The sequence below is a fragment of the Panulirus ornatus genome, chromosome 58, assembly GCF_036320965.1.
Source record: "Panulirus ornatus isolate Po-2019 chromosome 58, ASM3632096v1, whole genome shotgun sequence".
NCBI classification, from domain to species: domain Eukaryota; kingdom Metazoa; phylum Arthropoda; class Malacostraca; order Decapoda; family Palinuridae; genus Panulirus; species Panulirus ornatus.
Window position 1 is genome coordinate 22,401,457 of NC_092281.1, and position 18,769 is coordinate 22,420,225.

The 18,769-nt window shown below is 39.3% G+C and overlaps 2 protein-coding genes and 1 long non-coding RNA gene across 4 annotated transcripts in view; 1 reads left to right on the plus strand and 2 right to left on the minus strand.

Moving 5' to 3' along the window:
• The window catches only part of LOC139766660 (uncharacterized), a 68,123-nt gene that overhangs the window by 7,230 nt on the left and 42,124 nt on the right, over window positions 1-18,769 (minus strand). The gene's annotated exons all lie outside the window — the stretch shown is intronic.
• Window positions 1,122-16,124, minus strand: UbcE2M (NEDD8-conjugating enzyme UbcE2M). The gene is made up of 5 exons (XM_071695553.1): window positions 15,885-16,124; window positions 11,113-11,207; window positions 7,917-8,006; window positions 3,693-3,809; window positions 1,122-3,511 (listed from the first exon to the last, which is right to left on the minus strand). Exons 1-5 carry the CDS (start codon window positions 15,988-15,990, stop codon window positions 3,371-3,373), a joined length of 549 nt encoding a protein of 182 aa, XP_071551654.1. The 5' UTR covers window positions 15,991-16,124; the 3' UTR covers window positions 1,122-3,370.
• Window positions 16,414-18,769, plus strand: part of LOC139766658 (phosphatidylserine synthase 2-like) — a 108,030-nt gene continuing 105,674 nt past the window's right edge. The window contains exons 1-2 of one of the 2 annotated variants that reach the window (XM_071695552.1): window positions 16,414-16,649; window positions 18,333-18,533. In XM_071695552.1, coding sequence (XP_071551653.1) covers window positions 18,337-18,533 — 197 coding nt within the window. In that variant the 5' untranslated portion in view covers window positions 16,414-16,649; window positions 18,333-18,336. The remainder of the gene's footprint in view (window positions 16,650-18,332; window positions 18,534-18,769) is intronic. The other variant, XM_071695551.1, reaches the window with a different exon arrangement.

Sequence of the window (18,769 nt, forward strand, 5' to 3'; positions counted from 1 at the left end):
CAAGGATTATTAGGTACAGTAGGGTTGAGGGTCAAGTCAATTGGGAGGTAAGTTTGAATGGAGAAAAACTGGAGGAAGTAAAGTGTTTTAGATATCTGGGAGTGGATCTGGCAGCGGATGGAACCATGGAAGCAGAAGTGAATCATAGGGAGGGGGAGGGGGCGAAAATCCTGGGAGCCTTGAAGAATGTGTGGAAGTCGAGAACATTATCTCGGAAAGCAAAAATGGATATGTTTGAAGGAATAGTGGTTCCAACAATGTTGTATGGTTGCGAGGCGTGGGCTATGGATAGAGTTGTGCGCAGGAGGGTGGATGTGCTAGAAATGAGATGTCTGAGGACAATGTGTGGTGTGAGGTGGTTTGATCGAGTAAGTAATGTAAGGGTAAGAGAGATGTGTGGAAATAAAAAGAGAGCAGAAGAGGGTGTTTTGAAATGGTTTGGGCACATGGAGAGAATGAGTGAGGAAAGATTGACCAAGAGGATATATGTGTCGGAGGTGGAGGGAACGAGGAGAAGGGGAGACCAAAGGGGTGGAAAAGGGAGTGAAAAAGATTTTGTGGACGGGGCCTGAACATGAGGAGGGTGAAAGGAGGGCAAGGAATAGAGTGAATTGGAGCGATGTGGTATCCCGGGGTTACGTGCTTCAGGGGATTGAATAAAGGGCAGTGAAGCGCTGGGGAAAACCCAGGAAAGCTGTTAGGTTGATATTGCGTGTGTGGACGTATGTATATACATTGAGGGGGGGGTTGGGCCATTTCTTTGGGTTTTTTCCCTTTGCGACCTCGCAAACGGGGGAAACAGCGACAAAGTAAATAAAAAAAAAAAAAACGTACTTCATAGGCAATTTCATGAAACACCCAAAATTATGCGGGGTAGGTGTGTACAATTTTCAGATAGTGTCATCGGGAAATGTTCCTAAAGAAACATCCCTTTTCAAAAAACAAGGCATAATTACAGTGTAAACATTTTGTAACTAACCCTGTGATTTACCACACCTACTGTTTAAAGTTTTAAATAATTAGAGAAAATTGATCAAGGTGGTTGGAAAAATTATGAGACTAAAAGAAACAGAAAGTGGCTCTTATCTTAAGCCTAAATTAGGTAATCACTCACACAAATCACATGAAATGCGGGAATTTTATTTTGGTAATTTTGTTTGAAAAAGATATTTCTGACCCATAGTTCTGTGACCATCACAACAGTGGTAAACAATATACAGTTCCAAAATTTCAAGAAGTAATAATACTTCAGCAGAAATTGGGGAAAAACATTCTTTAAGAAGAAGAAGCTTTGAACGTACTTTAGCAGAAGAAAATGTGTGAAAATTTTTTGATGCAAGGAAAAAAAAGTTTGGGTTCAATGTATAAAATATAAAAAAAAATTGTACATTTCGCTTATAGACAAGTGTATATTAACATTCTCTGCATTACAGACAAAAAAAACCCTAATAAAAAAAAAACTGCATAACTTTAAGCTGAATTCCTCCTGTTCTGTCATTCATAAAACTTTAATTATTTTAAACCCCCGGAAAAGTCTATAACCCACTTGTTAGTGGGTGGAAAAAAACCTGAATGCAAAGACAACAGTTATTCTTTTTTTTCATTCAAATATTTATATAAACACTATCCAAAAACCATGTGATAAGAGGTATCAAAATTTTTAAAACTTAAAAGAAATGGGGCAAATTCTTGGACGACAATACTCCATTTAACGTCCTAACAACAACATTACACTATGGCTCTTGGTTATCTTTTGTTGTTAATGATTCCACCTTATACACTAATTCTCGCACTTTCCATAGGATTGTTTCACACAGTCCTTATTATCCAGAATCTGGTTCACCACAACCTACTTGACCAAAATATTCTACAGGTCAAACCTAATGCTGTTTGTCCACTGAACTTAAATCGAAGATATATTTCACACAAGCCTTCACAACTGAACTCAATATCCAAGATATATTTCACACAAGCCTTCAAAAAGTTAACCTGATCACCTGTTATCCATAATGAAACACTAGATCTATGCTGTTCCAAGTAGGAATTTTTGGTTTTGTGAGTTACTAACCAGAATATACTGATAATAATCAGGTCACAGATAAAAAAAGCTGGTAACAAAAAATCATGAGGGATTTTCTATATAATGGATATTGCATAATAAAAATTTGCTGATAACATCTGACAGCATTTTAAATAAACAAAGCTGGATCATCAGACCCTGGATAATCAAGTTATTAGTGTGGTGATAAAATGACATCCACGTTACAACTTAACCTCTCTTACAAGACACACTGTGTTTCTAATCTCTTGTCAAACTACGCCCCACAACCACGAACAGCAGCTTTGGTCAGTGTTATTGCTACTCTTATAACACTTCAAGCCATTACTAGCATTCTCATGCAAAGGTTGGATCCATTTTATATTTCTTCAAAGACTGATCAGGACTTGGTGAACTGTCACTTCAGACTATAGACAACTGATAATGTATCTATTACTGCCAACCCTCCATGACTGATCAAACTTATTAGATTACAGTTACTCAACTATTATGCTCTGATCTGTTAGTAACAGCCCCAAAGGAATCCCACACACTAAAGAAGAGTTCTGCAATACATGTTAAATAACAACTCATTCACAATGAACACCAGACAACTCTGGACAATTGGGAGTCCGGAGCCCATTTCTCTGACTGCTAACATGAAAATAAAGATAAATGTCAGTGATACATGAAGATATAAATTGCTGACAGTCTGTTGTATCAATGCGTAGCAGTAAAGTCAGTCGAATGGAGGATATGACTGGCAATGTTATTGATATGTTACTTGACCACTTAGCATTTAGTATTATACTCGACCACCAAAGGTCATCTTCAACCTAAACCTTGGTACTAAATGCCACTGGCAGTGGAACAGATTCCTAGCCATGACTAAGGCTGGTCACATAGCATATCAACACTGATAAAGCTCTTCGTGGTTCTAAGGAAAACAGACAAAAAAAATGTACACAGCAAGGTAAGACCAGGCCTTATAGACCTCAGCCATGCATATCCTTGGGAGGAGAATCACAAGTAACATTCTCGTGGCTTCTTCATAATCTAATAAAGACATTGATAAATTAAAGCATAACGAGAGGGTGTCTCAAGACATATGAAGATAAGTTAATGGACTGAATATTAAGAGAATGCTTATTTGAGCCTTTATTATTTCGATTTGATCCAGTCTTTATCATAATTAAGAAATAAATACTCTTGCCTGAAAAAATGAGAAGCATTTTCAGGGGGTAAAAAGCCACGAATTTGATTCAACTCCACACTAAACACACTCCAAACATCCATGTAGATGATGAGAGCTCTGGAGCCATTAGTCTGGAATCATTTAAGGCAACGGTCAAAGTAAACATTGCCAATATAACCACCCTTCATACTTTTAACAACATTTTGCTCAAATAACCGTCGGTTATTCTGTAGAACTTCTGCAGCCTCCTTGTTCAATGGATCCTCAGGATTTGGTTCCTGGATAATTAAAAATGTTTCATATTTCAGATTTATCAAATATTTCAAAGCTTTATCAAATATGCCTAATCACATATATTTTCTCATTAATTACATCTATTCAGATATGAATTTATGTCATCTTAAAACATCAATAAGACTACCTAAATCTTAAGCACAAAAAAATTCAAAATATACTAACAAGGAAGAGATACTGAAGCCCATAGACTATGGAGTTGATGGTAAGGACTGGTTTCCAGTCCTCTCGTAGAATGTTAAGGCAAACGTTCCCTTCTAAGTCAATGTTGGGGTGGTATACCTACAGAAAATTTATCACATTATGTTAACAATCTTTCTGTAACATCATTCTCCAAAATCTAAAGCAGGATGGATAAATAAAAATTACCTTTAAACATATGGAAGTCTTACTATACATCTCCACAGACAATTCTTAAAATATCCGGCAAGGCAGCAGGTTTGGATGGTACTGCAGTGGAATTTATTAAAAAAGGGGGGTGACTGTATTGTTGACTGGTTGGTAAGGTTATTTAATGTATGTATGACTCATGGTGAGGTGCCTGAGGATTGGCGGAATGCGTGCATAGTGCCATTGTACAAAGGCAAAGGGGATAAGAGTGAGTGCTCAAATTACAGAGGTATAAGTTTGTTGAGTATTCCTGGTAAATTATATGGGAGGGTATTGATTGAGAGGGTGAAGGCCTGTACAGAGCATCAGATTGGGGAAGAGCAGTGTGGTTTCAGAAGTGGTAGAGGATGTGTGGATCAGGTGTTTGCTTTGAAGAATGTATGCGAGAAATACTTAGAAAAAATGGATTTGTATGTAGCATTTATGGATCTGGAGAAGGCATATGATAGAGTTGATAGAGATGCTCTGTGGAAGGTATTAAGAATATATGGTGTGGGAGGCAAGCTGTTAGAAGCAGTGAAAAGTTTTTATCGAGGATGTAAGGCATGTGTACGTGTAGGAAGAGAGGAAAGTGATTGGTTCTCAGTGAATGTAGGTTTGTGGCAGGGGTGTGTGATGTCTCCATGATTGTTTAATTTGTTTATGGATGGGGTAGTTGGGGAGGTGAATGCAAGAGTTTTGGAAAGAGGGGCAAGTATGAAGGCTGTTGTAGATAAGAGAGCTTGGGAAGTGAGTCAGTTGTTGTTCGCTGATGATACAGCGCTGGTGGCTGATTCATGTGAGAAACTGCAGAAGCTGGTGACTGAGTTTGGTAAAGTGTATGAAAGAAGAAAGTTAAGAGTAAATGTGAATAAGAGCAAGGTTATTAGGTACAGTAGGGTTGAGGGTCAAGTCAATTGGGAGGTAAGTTTGAATGGAGAAAAACTGGAGGAAGTAAAGTGTTTTAGATATCTGGGAGTGGATCTGGCAGCGGATGGAACCATGGAAGCAGAAGTGAATCATAGGGAGGGGGAGGGGGCGAAAATCCTGGGAGCCTTGAAGAATGTGTGGAAGTCGAGAACATTATCTCGGAAAGCAAAAATGGATATGTTTGAAGGAATAGTGGTTCCAACAATGTTGTATGGTTGCGAGGCGTGGGCTATGGATAGAGTTGTGCGCAGGAGGGTGGATGTGCTAGAAATGAGATGTCTGAGGACAATGTGTGGTGTGAGGTGGTTTGATCGAGTAAGTAATGTAAGGGTAAGAGAGATGTGTGGAAATAAAAAGAGAGCAGAAGAGGGTGTTTTGAAATGGTTTGGGCACATGGAGAGAATGAGTGAGGAAAGATTGACCAAGAGGATATATGTGTCGGAGGTGGAGGGAACGAGGAGAAGTGGGAGACCAAATTGGAGGTGGAATAATGGAGTGAAAAAGATTTTGTGTGATCGGGCCTGAACATGCAGGAGGGTGAAAGGAGGGCAAGGAATAGAGTCAATTGGATACCGGGGTTGACGTGCTGTCAGTGGATTGAATCAGGGCATGTGAAGCGTCTGGGGTAAACCATGGAAAGTTGTGTGGGGCCTGGATGTGGAAAGGGAGCTGTGGTTTCGGGCATTATTGCGTGGCAGCCAAAGACTGAGTGTGAACGAATGGGGCCTTTGTTGTCTTTTCCTAGTGCTACCTTGCACACATGAGGGGGGAGGGGGAAGGTATTCCATGTGTGGCGAGGTGGCGATGGGAGTGAACGGGGGCAGTGTGAATTGTGTGCATGGGTATATATGTATGTGTCTGTGTATGTATATATATGTGTACATTGAGATGTATAGGTATGTATATTTGCGTGTGTGGACGTGTGTGTGTATACATTGTGTATGGGGGTGGGTTGGGCCATTTCTTTCGTCTGTTTCCTTGCGCTACCTCGCAAACGTGGGAGACAGCGGAAAAAAAAAAAAAAAAAACTGCCAACAAAATCTGTCTCTTAGTTTAGCTTATGCAGAGTAAAAACTTTATCTTCAACTGATGCTTTAAAATATGTTGGTTTTCAATCGGTATTAAATTTCCTCTTTCCTAAATTTACAGAAGGGTAACTATTCTTCTTTGGATATTCTGACTGCTAGTCATCACCATATTCCTGAATCTATAAATATTAAAAACATTCACAAACTATGCTGATAATTCTATACTGTTTACTGTACTATCTCTATCATGTGAGTGAAGTAGCACCCACTTGCTTATACAAGAGATATTAGAAAATAAGAAAATGAGAAACAATATCCAACTAAAAAGCATGAAAAAAATTATCTATGCATTAAGAAAAATAAACAAAAAATAGCTGGACAAAGATTCTTACCTAGCTCCCACCTGCCTTCATTCCAAAACATTCAACTTATAATCGATTGAATGATACATCTTATACACAGCGCTAGTGGCTGATTTGTGTGAGAAACTGTAGAAGCTGGTGACTGAGTTTGGTAAAGTGTGTGAAAGAAGAAAGCTGAGAGTAACTGTGAATAAGAGCAAGGTTATTAGGTACAGTAGGGTTGAGGGACAAGTCAATCGGAAGGTAAGTTTGAATGGAGAAAAACTGGAGGAAGTGAAGTGTTTTAGATATCTGGGAGTGGATTTGGCAGCAGATGGAACCATGGAAGCAGAAGTGAATCATACGGTGGGGGAGGGGGCGAAAGTTCTGGGAGTGTTGAAGAATGTGCGGAAGTCGAGAACATTATCTTGGAAAGCAAAAATGGGTATGTTTGAAGGAATAGTGGCTCCAACAATGTTATATGGTTGCGAGGCATGGGCTATAAATAGAGTTGTGCAGAGGAGGGTGGATGTGCTGGAAATAAGATGTTTGAGGACAATATGTGGTGTGAGGTGGTTTGATCAAGTAAGTAACGAAAGGGTAAGAGAGATGTGTGGTAATAAAAAGAGTGTGGTTGAAAGAGCAGAAGAGGGTGTATTGAAATGGTTTAGTCACTTGGAAAGAAAGAGCGAGGAAAGATTGACAAAGAGGATATGTATGTCAGAGGTGGAGGGAACGAGGAGAAGTGGGAGACCAAATTGGAGGTGGAAGGATGGAGTGAAAAAGATTATGAGCGATCGGGGCCTGAACATGCAGGAGGGTGAAAGACATGCAAAGAATAGAGTAAATTGGAATGATGTGGTATACTGGGGTTGATGTGCTGTCAATGGATTGAACCAGGGCATGTGAAGCATCTGGGGTAGACCATATATAGTTTTGTGGGACCTAGATGTGGAAAGGGAGCTGTGGTTTCGGTGCATTATACATGACAGCTAGAGACCAAGTGTGAACAAATGTGGCCTTTGTTGTCTTTTCCTAGCGCTACCTTGCGTACATGCAGGGGTTGTTATTTCATGTGTGGTGGGGTGGCGATGGGAATGAATAAAGGCAGACTATGAATTATGTACATTTGTATATATGTATATGTCTGAGTGTGTATATGTATGTATACGTTGAAATGTATAGGTATGCATATTAGTGTGTGTGAACATGTATGTGGGTGGGTTGGGCCATTCTTTTGCCTGTTTCCTTGCGCTACCTCGCTAACGTGGGAGACAGCGACAAAGTAAAATAAATAAAAAATGAATAAATAAATATATATGTATACATACATACATACATACATATACATTTATACACACTTACATATTCATACTAGCTAACCTTCATCCATTCTTGGCGCCACCCTGCCCCACAGGAAGCATTATTGCCACCCCCTGCATCAGCAAGGTAGCACCAGTAGTAGTCAGGGTGTTGTGATGTGATTGTGAGATTGTCTGCATATGAGAGTACCTTCACGTGCATAAATATATGATATACAGATAAAATGAGAAAAATGTACAGACAGTAGACATATTAAAATTCAAGGTGTTATGTATGTCATTCAGCCAGACTTGAGTCCTAGGAACAGAATTCTTTTTTTTTTAACTTACCATCTAAGCATGGATCTCGTAACAAAACTATACATTCAAAAAGGTGACAATAAATCTATGACCACATACCATAGTTTCACACTTGACTTTTGGTGGTTCATGAGGGTAGTTTGGGCCAACTTTAAAGCTGAAGACAAAGCGTCCTCCTCGGTAAAAGCCCTGTTGACAATTAAGATATTAGAATAAGAATAAATCATATAAGACCTAATACATATTACTTATTGGTTCCCCTTCTATGGGTTGTAAACTATGTGCAGCAACCTCCCAAGGAAGTACTACCATACTGACTTAGGAGTGTTGTAATGATATCCACAATTATCTTACACTTCATATCATGACTTAAGTCTTACTCTTTGTTTTATCAAAACAAGGTTACCGAACTAGACTCAATATCTTTGATTCACCTACACTGTACATCTATTACCATTACTTTTACCTCTTCACGAGCTTTCAGAATATTTTTTCTTTTGTTAAGTAACTGAAACCACTGTTATAAAAGCAAAAGGCACCTTGCATTACAAGACATATGGAGAAAACTAATGCACTCTTTAATTTACAAATTTTTTTTATCATGATGTGTGTCTTTGCCTGTTATAAATTTGAACCCAGCTGTTCATCCACCCCCAAGGGCTGGTCAATAAAATGGGTACTTGGCTCAGGCTAGGGTATATATATAGCCGGGGTCGACATGCTGTCAATGGATTGAACCAGGGCATGTGAAGTGTCTGGGGTAAACCATGGAAAGTTTTGTGGGGCCTAGATGTGGAAAGGGAGTTGTGGTTTCAGTGCATTACACATGACAGCTAGAGACTGAGTGTGAACAAGTGTGGACTTTGTCATCTTTTCCTAGTGCTACCTCATGGGGGTGGGTGTGTGTGTGTGTGTGTGTGTGTGTGTGTGTGTGTGTGTGTGTGTGTGTGTGTGTGCGCACCATTTCATGTGTGGCGGGGTGGTAATGGGAATGAATAAGGACAGCAAGCATGAATATGTACATGTGTATATATTATGTCTATGTATGTTTATGTATGTATACGTTGAAATGTATAGGTACGTATATATGCGTATGTGGGCATGTATGTATATACATGTGTATGTGGGTGAGTTGGGCCATTCTTTCGTCTGTGTCCTTGTGATACCTCACTAAAGCGGGAGACAGCTACAAAGTACAATAAATAAATATTATTTATTTATTTTATTATACTTTGTATAAAGGCAAAGGGGATAAAGCTGAATGTTCAAATTACAGAGGTATAAGTTTGTTGAGTATTCATGGGAAATTATATGGGAGGGTATTGACTGAGAGGGTAAAGGCATGTACAGAGCACCAGATTGGGGAAAAGCAGTGTGGTCTCAGAAGTGGTAGAGGATGTGTGGATCAGGTGTTCGCTTTGAAGAATGTATGTGAGAAATACTTAGAAAAACAGATGGATTTGTATGTAGCATTTATGGATCTGGAGAAGGCATATGATAAGGTTGATAGATGCTTTGCGGAAGGTATTAAGAGCATATGATGTGAGAGGCAAGTTGCTAGAAGCAGTGAAAAGTTTTTATCAAGGATGTAAGGCATGTGTACAAGTAGGAAGAGAGGAAAGTGACTGGTTCCCAGTGAACGTCGGTTTGCAGCAGGGGTGCGTGATGTCTCCATCGTTGTTTAATTTGTTTATGGATGGGGTGGTTCGGGAGGTGGATGCAAGAGTTTTGGAGAGAGGGGCAAGTATGCAGTCTGTTCTGGATGAGAGGGCTTGGGAAGTGAACCATTTATTGTTCACTAATGATACAGCACTGGTGGCTGATTTGGGTGAGAAACTGCTGAAGTTGGTGACCGAGCTTGATAAAGTGTGCAAAAGAAGAAAAACTGAGGGAAAATGTGAATAAGAGCAAGGTTATTAGGTTCAGTAGAGTTGAGGGACAAGTTTATTGGAAGGTAAGTCTGAATGGAGAAAAACTGGAGGGAGTGAAGTGTTTTAGCAGCAGATGGAATCATGGAAGCGGAAGTGAGTCACGGTGGGGAAGGGGGTGAAAGGTTCTAGGAGCGATGAGGAATGTGTGGAAGGTGAGAATGTTATCTCAGAGAGCAAAAATGGGTATGTTTGAAGGGATAGTGGTTCCAACAATGTTATATGATTGCAAGGCATGGGCTATAGATAGGGTTGTGCGGAGGAGGATGGATGTTTTGGAAATGAACGTTTGAGGACAATATGTGGTTTGATCGAGTAAGTAATGAAAGGGTAAGAGAGATGTGTGTTAATAAAAAGAGTGTGGTTGAGAGAGCAGAAGAGGGTGTGTTGAAATGGTATGGCCACATGGGGAGAATGAGTGAGGAAAGATTGACAAAGAGGATATATGTTTCAGAGGTAGAGGGAATGATGAGAAGAAGGAGACCAAATTGGAGGTGGAAGGATGTAGTGAAAAGAATTTTGAGCGATCGGGGCCTGAACATACAAGAGGGTGAACGGCGTGCAAGGAATAGAGTGAATTGGAACGATGTGGTAAAATGGGATGGACGTGCTGTCAATGGATTGAACCAGGGCATGTGAAGCATCTGGTGTAAACCATGGAAAGTTTTGTAGGGCCTGGATGTGGAAAAGAAGTTGCGGTTTCAGTGCATTACACATGACAGAAGGGTGAAAGGCGTGCAAGGAATATAGAGAATTGGAACGAAGTGGTATACCGCGGTTGAAGTGCTGTCAGTGGATTGAATCAGGGCATGTAAAGCATCTGGGGTAAACCATGGAAGGTTTTGTGGTGCCTGGATGTGGAAAGGGAGCTGTGGTTTCAGTGCATTACACATGACAGCTAGAGAATGAGTGTGAACGAATGTGTATAAGTGCGTGTGTGAACGTTTATGTATATACATGTGTATGTGGGAGGGTTGGCTAATTCTTTCATCTTTTTCCTTGCATATGCAGGGGGAAGGGGTTGTCATTTCATGTGTGGCAGGGTGGCGACAGGAATGAATAAGGGCAGACAGTATGAATTATGTACATGTGTATATATGTATATGTCTGTGTCTGTATATGTCTGTATACGTTGAGATGTATAGGTATGTATATGTGCGTGTGTGGACGTGTATGTATATACGTGTATGTGGGTGGGTTGGGCCATTCTTTCGTCTGTTTCCTTGCGCTACCTCGCTAACATGGGAGCAAATAGTGAAGAGGTAACATACAGAGATGAGGAGAACAGATGGAATGGTTACTTCAAAAGATTACCCCTCCAGTGATATACCATTCCTCCAACTAATCTATTTTCCTAGCTATCTTACCTCATCTGGACAAATGATTAACTTAAAATTCAGAAGATCATCAGGATCCGGGAATTCTGTGTCACAGGTCTTTGGCAATGTCAGCTCATTGATATCTGAAATGAATAAATAAACTGATAAGTTGGCAATAGAACTTACCATCAAGGTTATCATGTGATGGTAGTGAGCTGGAAATTTCTCCATATACGCTGCTCATATGCAGCATCAAACAATATGTACATATTATGTTAATCTAAACCTTAGAAAACCATTAAGAAATCTTGTGTTGTAGGTCAACAGAAATGGGCTGCTAGCATTCAGTCAACAAACATATAATATCTCCATATTACACATAACATTAAGTAATAAGCAACTCACATGATTCATTCTTCATAATTCTATACTTTCATGCAGTGCACACTATGCTCATAAAAAATTTTGTTGTAAGTACTTATAAGAAACAGCTCATCAAATCCTGATAGAAAAGTTAAACTAGGTAATGAGAAGATTATATGTATGACTATTAAAATATGGTAGGCAATAAGTTTCTCCACATACTTGACTCATCTGAACCAACAATACCTCTTTCTATTTTCATGGGTTTTACAAATGAGCAACTTCAAAGAAAACTACACATGAATTTTAATGTACATTAAAAGGAGTCATTATTGTTAAGGGGATTAATAACATTTCTAAAATCAGATAAAACTAGTCAGTAATCAGATAAAACTAGTCAGTTTGTGATATTAAATACAGTGGAGTATAAATGTAAACTTCAGGATCTTTTAAAAGAGAGAGATATATATGAAAGATTAACATCCAATCCCCTTAATAATAAAGTAAAGAACTTCAAATCTAGACTCAATCAACTGTTAAAGAAGCATCAGGACATATTTGAAATCAGTAAGGATGGATAATCCTCTTCTTTTTATGTATATGGTTTCCCTAAAACTCACAAAATGAATGTCCCCTTTGACCAATTATCTCCTCTGTTAATTCTTCTGGCTATAAATGACATGAATGGTTAACTAAATACCTCATCGGATTATGCTATCCATAATGTCAATGAATCTGTCTTAATTTCTAATACTGATAACCATAATCTGTTCCCATGCAGTTTTAAAGCACATCCTATCATTAACCAATTCATTATGAAAGAATTAACGAGACAACATAAAAACAGTAGTTAAACATGCATCTCGCTACCCAGGCCAACCACCCCCATATACCCCCCTTTGATCACAAGGCAAACCCCACTTTCTTTTTGACAGTTTAGTCAGTGTCTACTTTGGAATGGAGGTAACAAGATGCACAACCCTTTGTGCTGGTGTTGGGATTTAATACTTTATGAACTGTGTACCGCTGGTAAGGTAGATTGCACAAAACATGTAGTGTATTGTGTATTGCAAAGGGCTATCAAAGAAAATTATCTGAACGCCTTTTGAAGTCCAATTTCACCTTCATATATATATATATATATATATATATATATATATATATACTATCCCTGGGGATAGGGGAGAAAGAATACTTCCCACGTATTCCCTGCGTGTCATAGAAGGCGACTAAAAGGGAAGGGAGCAGGGGGCTGGAAATCCTCCCCTCTCATTTTTTTTTTAATTTTTCCAAAAGAAGGAACAGAGAAGGGGGCAAGGTGAGGATATTCCCTCAAAGGCCCAGTCCTCTGTTCTTAACGCTACCTCGCTATCGTGGGAAATGGCGAATAGTATGAAAAAATAAAATATATATATATATATATATATATATATATATATATATATATATATATATATATCACCATTTCAACATTTTGCTTTGTCGCTGTCTCCCGCATTAGCGAGGTAGCGCAAGGAAATAGACGAAAGAACGGCCCAACCCACCCACATACACATGTATATACATACACATCCACTACGCAAATATACATACCTATACATCTCAACGTATACATATACATACACACACAGACATATACATACATACACATGCACATAATTCATAATGTCTGCCTTTATTCATTCCCGTCACCACCCCGCCACACATGAAATAACAACCCCTTCCCCCCCTCATGTGCGCGAGATAGCGCTAGGAAAAGACAACAAAGGCCACATTCATTCACACTCAGTCTCTAGCTGTCATGTAATAATGCACCGAAATCACAGCTCCCTTTCCACATACAGGCCTGACGGAACTTTCCCTGGTTTACCCCAGACACTTCACATGCCCTGGTTCAATCCATTGACAGCACGTCGACCCCAGTATACCACATCGTTCCAATTCACTCTATTCCTTGCCCGCCTTTCACACTCCTGCATGTTCAGGCCCTGATCACTCAAAATCTTTTTCACTACATCTTTCCACCTCCAATTTGGTCTCCCACTTCTCGTTCCCTCCACCTCTGACACATATATCCTCTTGGTCAATCTTTCCTCACTCATGCTCTCCATGTGACCAAACCATTTCAAAACACCCTCTTCTGCTCTCTCAACCACACTCTTTTTATTACCACACATCTCTCTTACCCTATTATTACTTACTTGATCAAACCACCTCACACCACATATTGTCCTCAAACATCTCATTTCCAGCACATCCACCCTCCTGCGCACAACTCTATTCATAGCCCACGCCTTGCAACCATACAACATTGTTGGAACCACTATTCCTTCAAACATACCCATTTTTGCTTTCCGAGATAATGTTCTCGACTTCCACACATTCTTCAAGGCTCCCAGAATTTTCGCCCCTTCCCCCACCCTATGATTCACTTCTGCTTCCATGGTTCCATCCACTGCCAAATCCACTCCCAGATATCTAAAACACTTCACTTCCTTCAGTTTTTCTCCATTCAAACTTACCTCCCAATTGACTTGACCCTCAACCCTACTGTACCTAATAACCTTACTATTATTCACATTTACTCTCAACATTCTTCTTTCACACACTTTACCAAACTCAGTCACCAGCTTCTGCAGTTTCTCACATGAATCAGCCACCAGTGCTGTATCATCAGTGAAACACAACTGACTCACTTCCTGAGCTCTCTCATCCACATATATATATATTTGCCATTTCCCACATTAGCGAGGTAGCATTATGAGCAGAGGACTAAATCTTAGAGGGAATATCCTCACTTGGCCACCTTCTCTGTTCCTTCTTGATATGGCCCAACCCATCCACATACACATGTATATACATTCACGTCCACACACGCACATATACATACCTATACATTTGAACGTATACATATACATACACAGACTTATACATATATACACCTGTACATAATTCATACATGCTGCCTTTATTCATTCCCATTGCCACTCCGCCACACATGAAATGACAGCCCACTCCTCCCACATGCACGCGAGGTAGCACAAGGAAAGGAGAACAAAGGCCACATTCGTTCACACTCAGTCTCTAACTGTCAGGTATAATGCACCGAAACCACAGCTACCTTTCCACATCCAGGCCCCACAAAACTTTCCATGGTTTACCCCAGATGCTTCACATGCCCTGGTTCAATCCATTGACAGCAAGTTGACCCCGGTATACCACACTGCTCCACTTCACTCTATTCCTTGCATGCCTAGCCTAAGCCAGGTGCCCTTAAGGAAGGATGAACAGCTTTGTTGGCTGTTGACTAACTGCTGCAACCAGGATTTGAGCCTATGCACTCGACCCCAGGCAGCCTGTGAATGCATCATGGTCATCAACACTGACCACTATAACACTAAAATCCATGTTAGGTTATGGGACCCTCACACCATTTCCTGGTTTAAGGAGGGTGGGCAAGTTGCATGAGATGTACAAACTGTTTCCAGACAGCCATGGACTTTAGTCATACTTTGCAGAGATGGAATAACGTGTATCACAACTTTAGTTATAATCTGCTGCCAGAGAGTTAATAGAAACCAAATGGGTACAGTAAAAAGAACACACACTCAGGCTTTAGTAATAAAAAATAAGAGTTTTCTGTACGGTATTAAAATACATCTGCAGTGCTACTTTCTGAATCTGTTAATAATTACTCATACACCTTTCATATCTGAGAAGTTGATAAGAGTATATGGCACATTACAAGATTAATGAAACATATGAGAATGGCACAAACAGCAAGCTGTGTATGCTATGCAATTGATTGACACTGATGAAATTTAATGAAAACTAATGAAATTTATTTTAGTTATTACCTATTCATAAAATTTGATTTTGTTGTTTTGCTCCTGACTAACCAATATGGCATGGTGACATGCCTTCAGCTTGATTACCTGTTAAAATTTTGGTCATGCACAGAAAAGCAAAATGCCTTCTTAATTATAATTTAAAGTAGCCGACTGTATACCAAACCATTACAGATGTACTTCTCCAACCTCTGTATTCCACTTGTATTTCTTTGAATTCCTATAATTATACTGCACTGCAGTGGTTGGGTGGGGACCTTTTTTTTTTCAATACTCTGACAAAAAATTGACAAAAGAGAGCATGTCTATTAAGACGGGAAACTGTGACATCAACTGGATGCATCAGTTAACCGGGCGGTGCCCCATACCATCATTTCAACCAAGACGTGATCAACCAACTGTGTCATCCTGTTGCAAACAATTCAATACATTTTTCGTTTGCAAATTTAGCTCGATGACATTGGCTTCTGCTTGATCTTGCACAGACAAATTCATTAAAAATACCATCAAATTTTCCCAAGAAATTAAGCAAGGCCGGGTACTTGGACAATATCAATAATCCTGCATCATAATATGTTTAATGAATTATTTTCTGGTTAGTTACCCTACCTTTCGTGATTCTTAGCTGAGCAGCCGAGGCTCGTTTCTGTGTTCCTTGTTTGGGGACATCACTGCCATCCTTTTTCTGATTTTTCATAGAAAACAACTTAATCATAGTGAATGTCTGTTGTATAACGGCCTACAATATAAGTTTAAGGTATCCCTTTGCTATGAAAACGTCATTTAAGTCGGAAGGGTTTCTTCCCAATCCGATTGTTTTGCTTTCTGCTAACATAGGTGATGGTTCTTATTAAAGGGTAAATTATTCTTTGTATGGAAAAACCCAAATTCACCCACATATGGCTTTCACATATCTAAAACACTTATGTGCATTTCAATTGGATTTTAATCATTATGCCTACAAAAATGTAAACAAATACCTTTAAAATGTTTAAAAAAAAAAAGAAGTAATATCTATTATTTCCTGATATTGTTGACGAGGTCACTTTATTTAAAGAAAATATTTCCTCCCTACAAATGACACTTTTCTATGGCGACTCACGTGGGTTGTAAGTCAGAAAATAGGATTAATTCTGGAGTACATGGTACCTCTGGGTCAGCCGACCGCCCCGGGGCTGCCTATTAGTGTCAAAGTATTCACCTGGTAGACGTGGAAGGGGTGGGTCCATGGACGAGTTACGTCCCTAGAATTTGAAGCGCTCTTCGCCGCTCTCTCTATTACATTGGTTGTGCCTTTGCCAGTGTCTGGTATACATACACCCACACATGCTGAGCATCCTCCTCACATTCAGGTTAAAAGGAATCAAGATTGAGGTAAGGTCAGATAAGGTTTCAGGTCATGGACGGTGGTGACCTGTCAGTACATGTAAACATCCCTGATAGCTTATCAGTACCGGTACTTTAAATGAGGCGTTTCTCTGTCACCGCTTCGGCCTGGACGAGAAAGGGATGGTGGTATAATGGTCAGATCAAGACTGAAGATGAATTTGTAGCCATCACCCAAATAAGAATGCTCTTTCAGATATAGTTGACCATTGAAATGGTTATCCGCAAGTGATGATATGTTGACCAAACTGAAATTGGCAATTTACAACTGATAATACTTATTGGTAGTTAAATAACTCTGCCTGTTTACTATGTACCGGTAGCTATTGCAGAGATTGTTTTCATATTGATCTGTAGATTTACAGTAAAATTCAATTATATGAGTTATTATTTTACTAATAAGGTTGATGCCCGTCCTTCATTGTATAAATCAGATGTACAAGTATATCCAGTATGTTGGAAAATGCAAGCAAGTCAAACCTCTTTTATGGCCTAGCCTATGCTAGATTCAGTTTATGAAGTGTACAGAGTTGTCAGCTGGCTAGCAATATCGAGTACATACTTTGATATTAGTATTAAGAATGGTAAATTTACCTATCACATTTTATTCTACGACTATGATGATTTAGTGACTGACAAGAACTAGATTCTCCTCATCATATCTACAGATATTTTTATAGTAGCAGTACTTAGAATATTGTTCCTTATTAATTGCTAAGTATTTTACAGCGCAGGACCATGTCAGAGTATCAAAATGGTCATAAAAATCAAGTCCTGAATTACTTTGGTAACTTACCAGCATACTATGATTACTTGGTTCAAGTCATCAAATGCATCAAGTTGATATTGGGGTTGCAAGCAGTATCTAGATCACAATATTGTAGTAATAAACCCTGTATGAAGTGTGAGACCACATGCATGGTGTTAAACACGGAAATGTAAGTATTGTTATATCATGCATTTAATTGTTGCACAAATGGATAGAAAAAGAGCTAGGGCTATAAGCTGTAGTTGTGGAAGTGGGATGGATCTGTCACTTGATAAGTCAGGTAAGCCCAGTGATGTACCCAACTCCTCTCAACCAGTGACTCTGTTCCAAGTCTGTACTGGTTGTAACGCCATAATTGTAAATTTGCGTCACAAGAAAAATTAGAAAAAGATAAAAATGTGAATGGAATTGGGGCTGTATGCCTATAACCCACGTGTGGTTAAGCATGGGACAACTCGGCAACCTGGGGCTAAAAGGGGGTATGCAGTAATGGCTCACTGCAACACAACCACTATCCCCAAAATAAGCTAAGCAGTAGTAGCTCCTTGATCAGTGATTGCTTGCTACCCAGTACTATTGCTACGGTATATCAGCAACAGTGGGTGCCACCGTCTACTCCTAATAGGTAATATATGGTTTTATTCATTGTGAAATGATTAGAATTTGAAACTGATCAACACGATAATTCAGCATGTTCTCGAGTGAACTGACTGGATGCTTGTCCTGTTGCTGGTTAGTATGTCATATTCTACAGAGTTTACCCATGATAACAGAATGAGAAGTATGTTATCAGCTTTTTGTCATGAGGAAACTGATTCTATAAAGTATTTATGCAGCATTTAAATAAAAGTTTTTAAGCATTTTAAAACTATGGTGCAGATTTTTATTTCTCTTACCAACAGGAAAATGAAGCAGAAAAAGGAAGGGACAAGAGAAGTGGAAGGAAGAATATCTGAAACAGGAGAAATCTCTCATGATGCCCTATCCAGTGATGTGTCCTCACCAGAAATCTCTCCTGTTACGAGTGGTCCAGTGCATGACTGGGAGGGTGAGAGAACTGCAGAGAGAGATTTCTTTGATGATGGCACCATGACATACTTTTGGTAAGTACTTAAGTCAGTATTTTGTAGCTTTTAGCCATTAAACTGTGGTTTATGTGAAGTGATGTTTTCTTAGGAAACAGCAGCCAACATCATTTGATGTATTAACTTTTCTGCTTCTGTTTGAATATCCAGTTGATCTATTTTGTCATTAGTAGCTTACAGAGATGTCTTCAATCACCAGGGAGGCGCAGAAAAAAAATTGATTCTTAGTACTCCATCTGTTACAGCAGCCAACA

Excerpts from the sequence above, each read along its gene's own strand:
- UbcE2M (XM_071695553.1), bottom strand. The coding sequence starts at position 15,990 with ATGATTAAGTTGTTTTCTATGAAAAATCAGAAAAAGGATGGCAGTGAT. Across the intron at positions 3,810-7,916 it reads AAGTCAAGTGTGAAACTATG|GTATACCACCCCAACATTGA; the intron begins GTATGTGGTCAT and ends AATTTTCTGTAG. Across the intron at positions 3,512-3,692 it reads GGCTTCAGTATCTCTTCCTT|GAACCAAATCCTGAGGATCC; the intron begins GTTAGTATATTT and ends TTAATTATCCAG.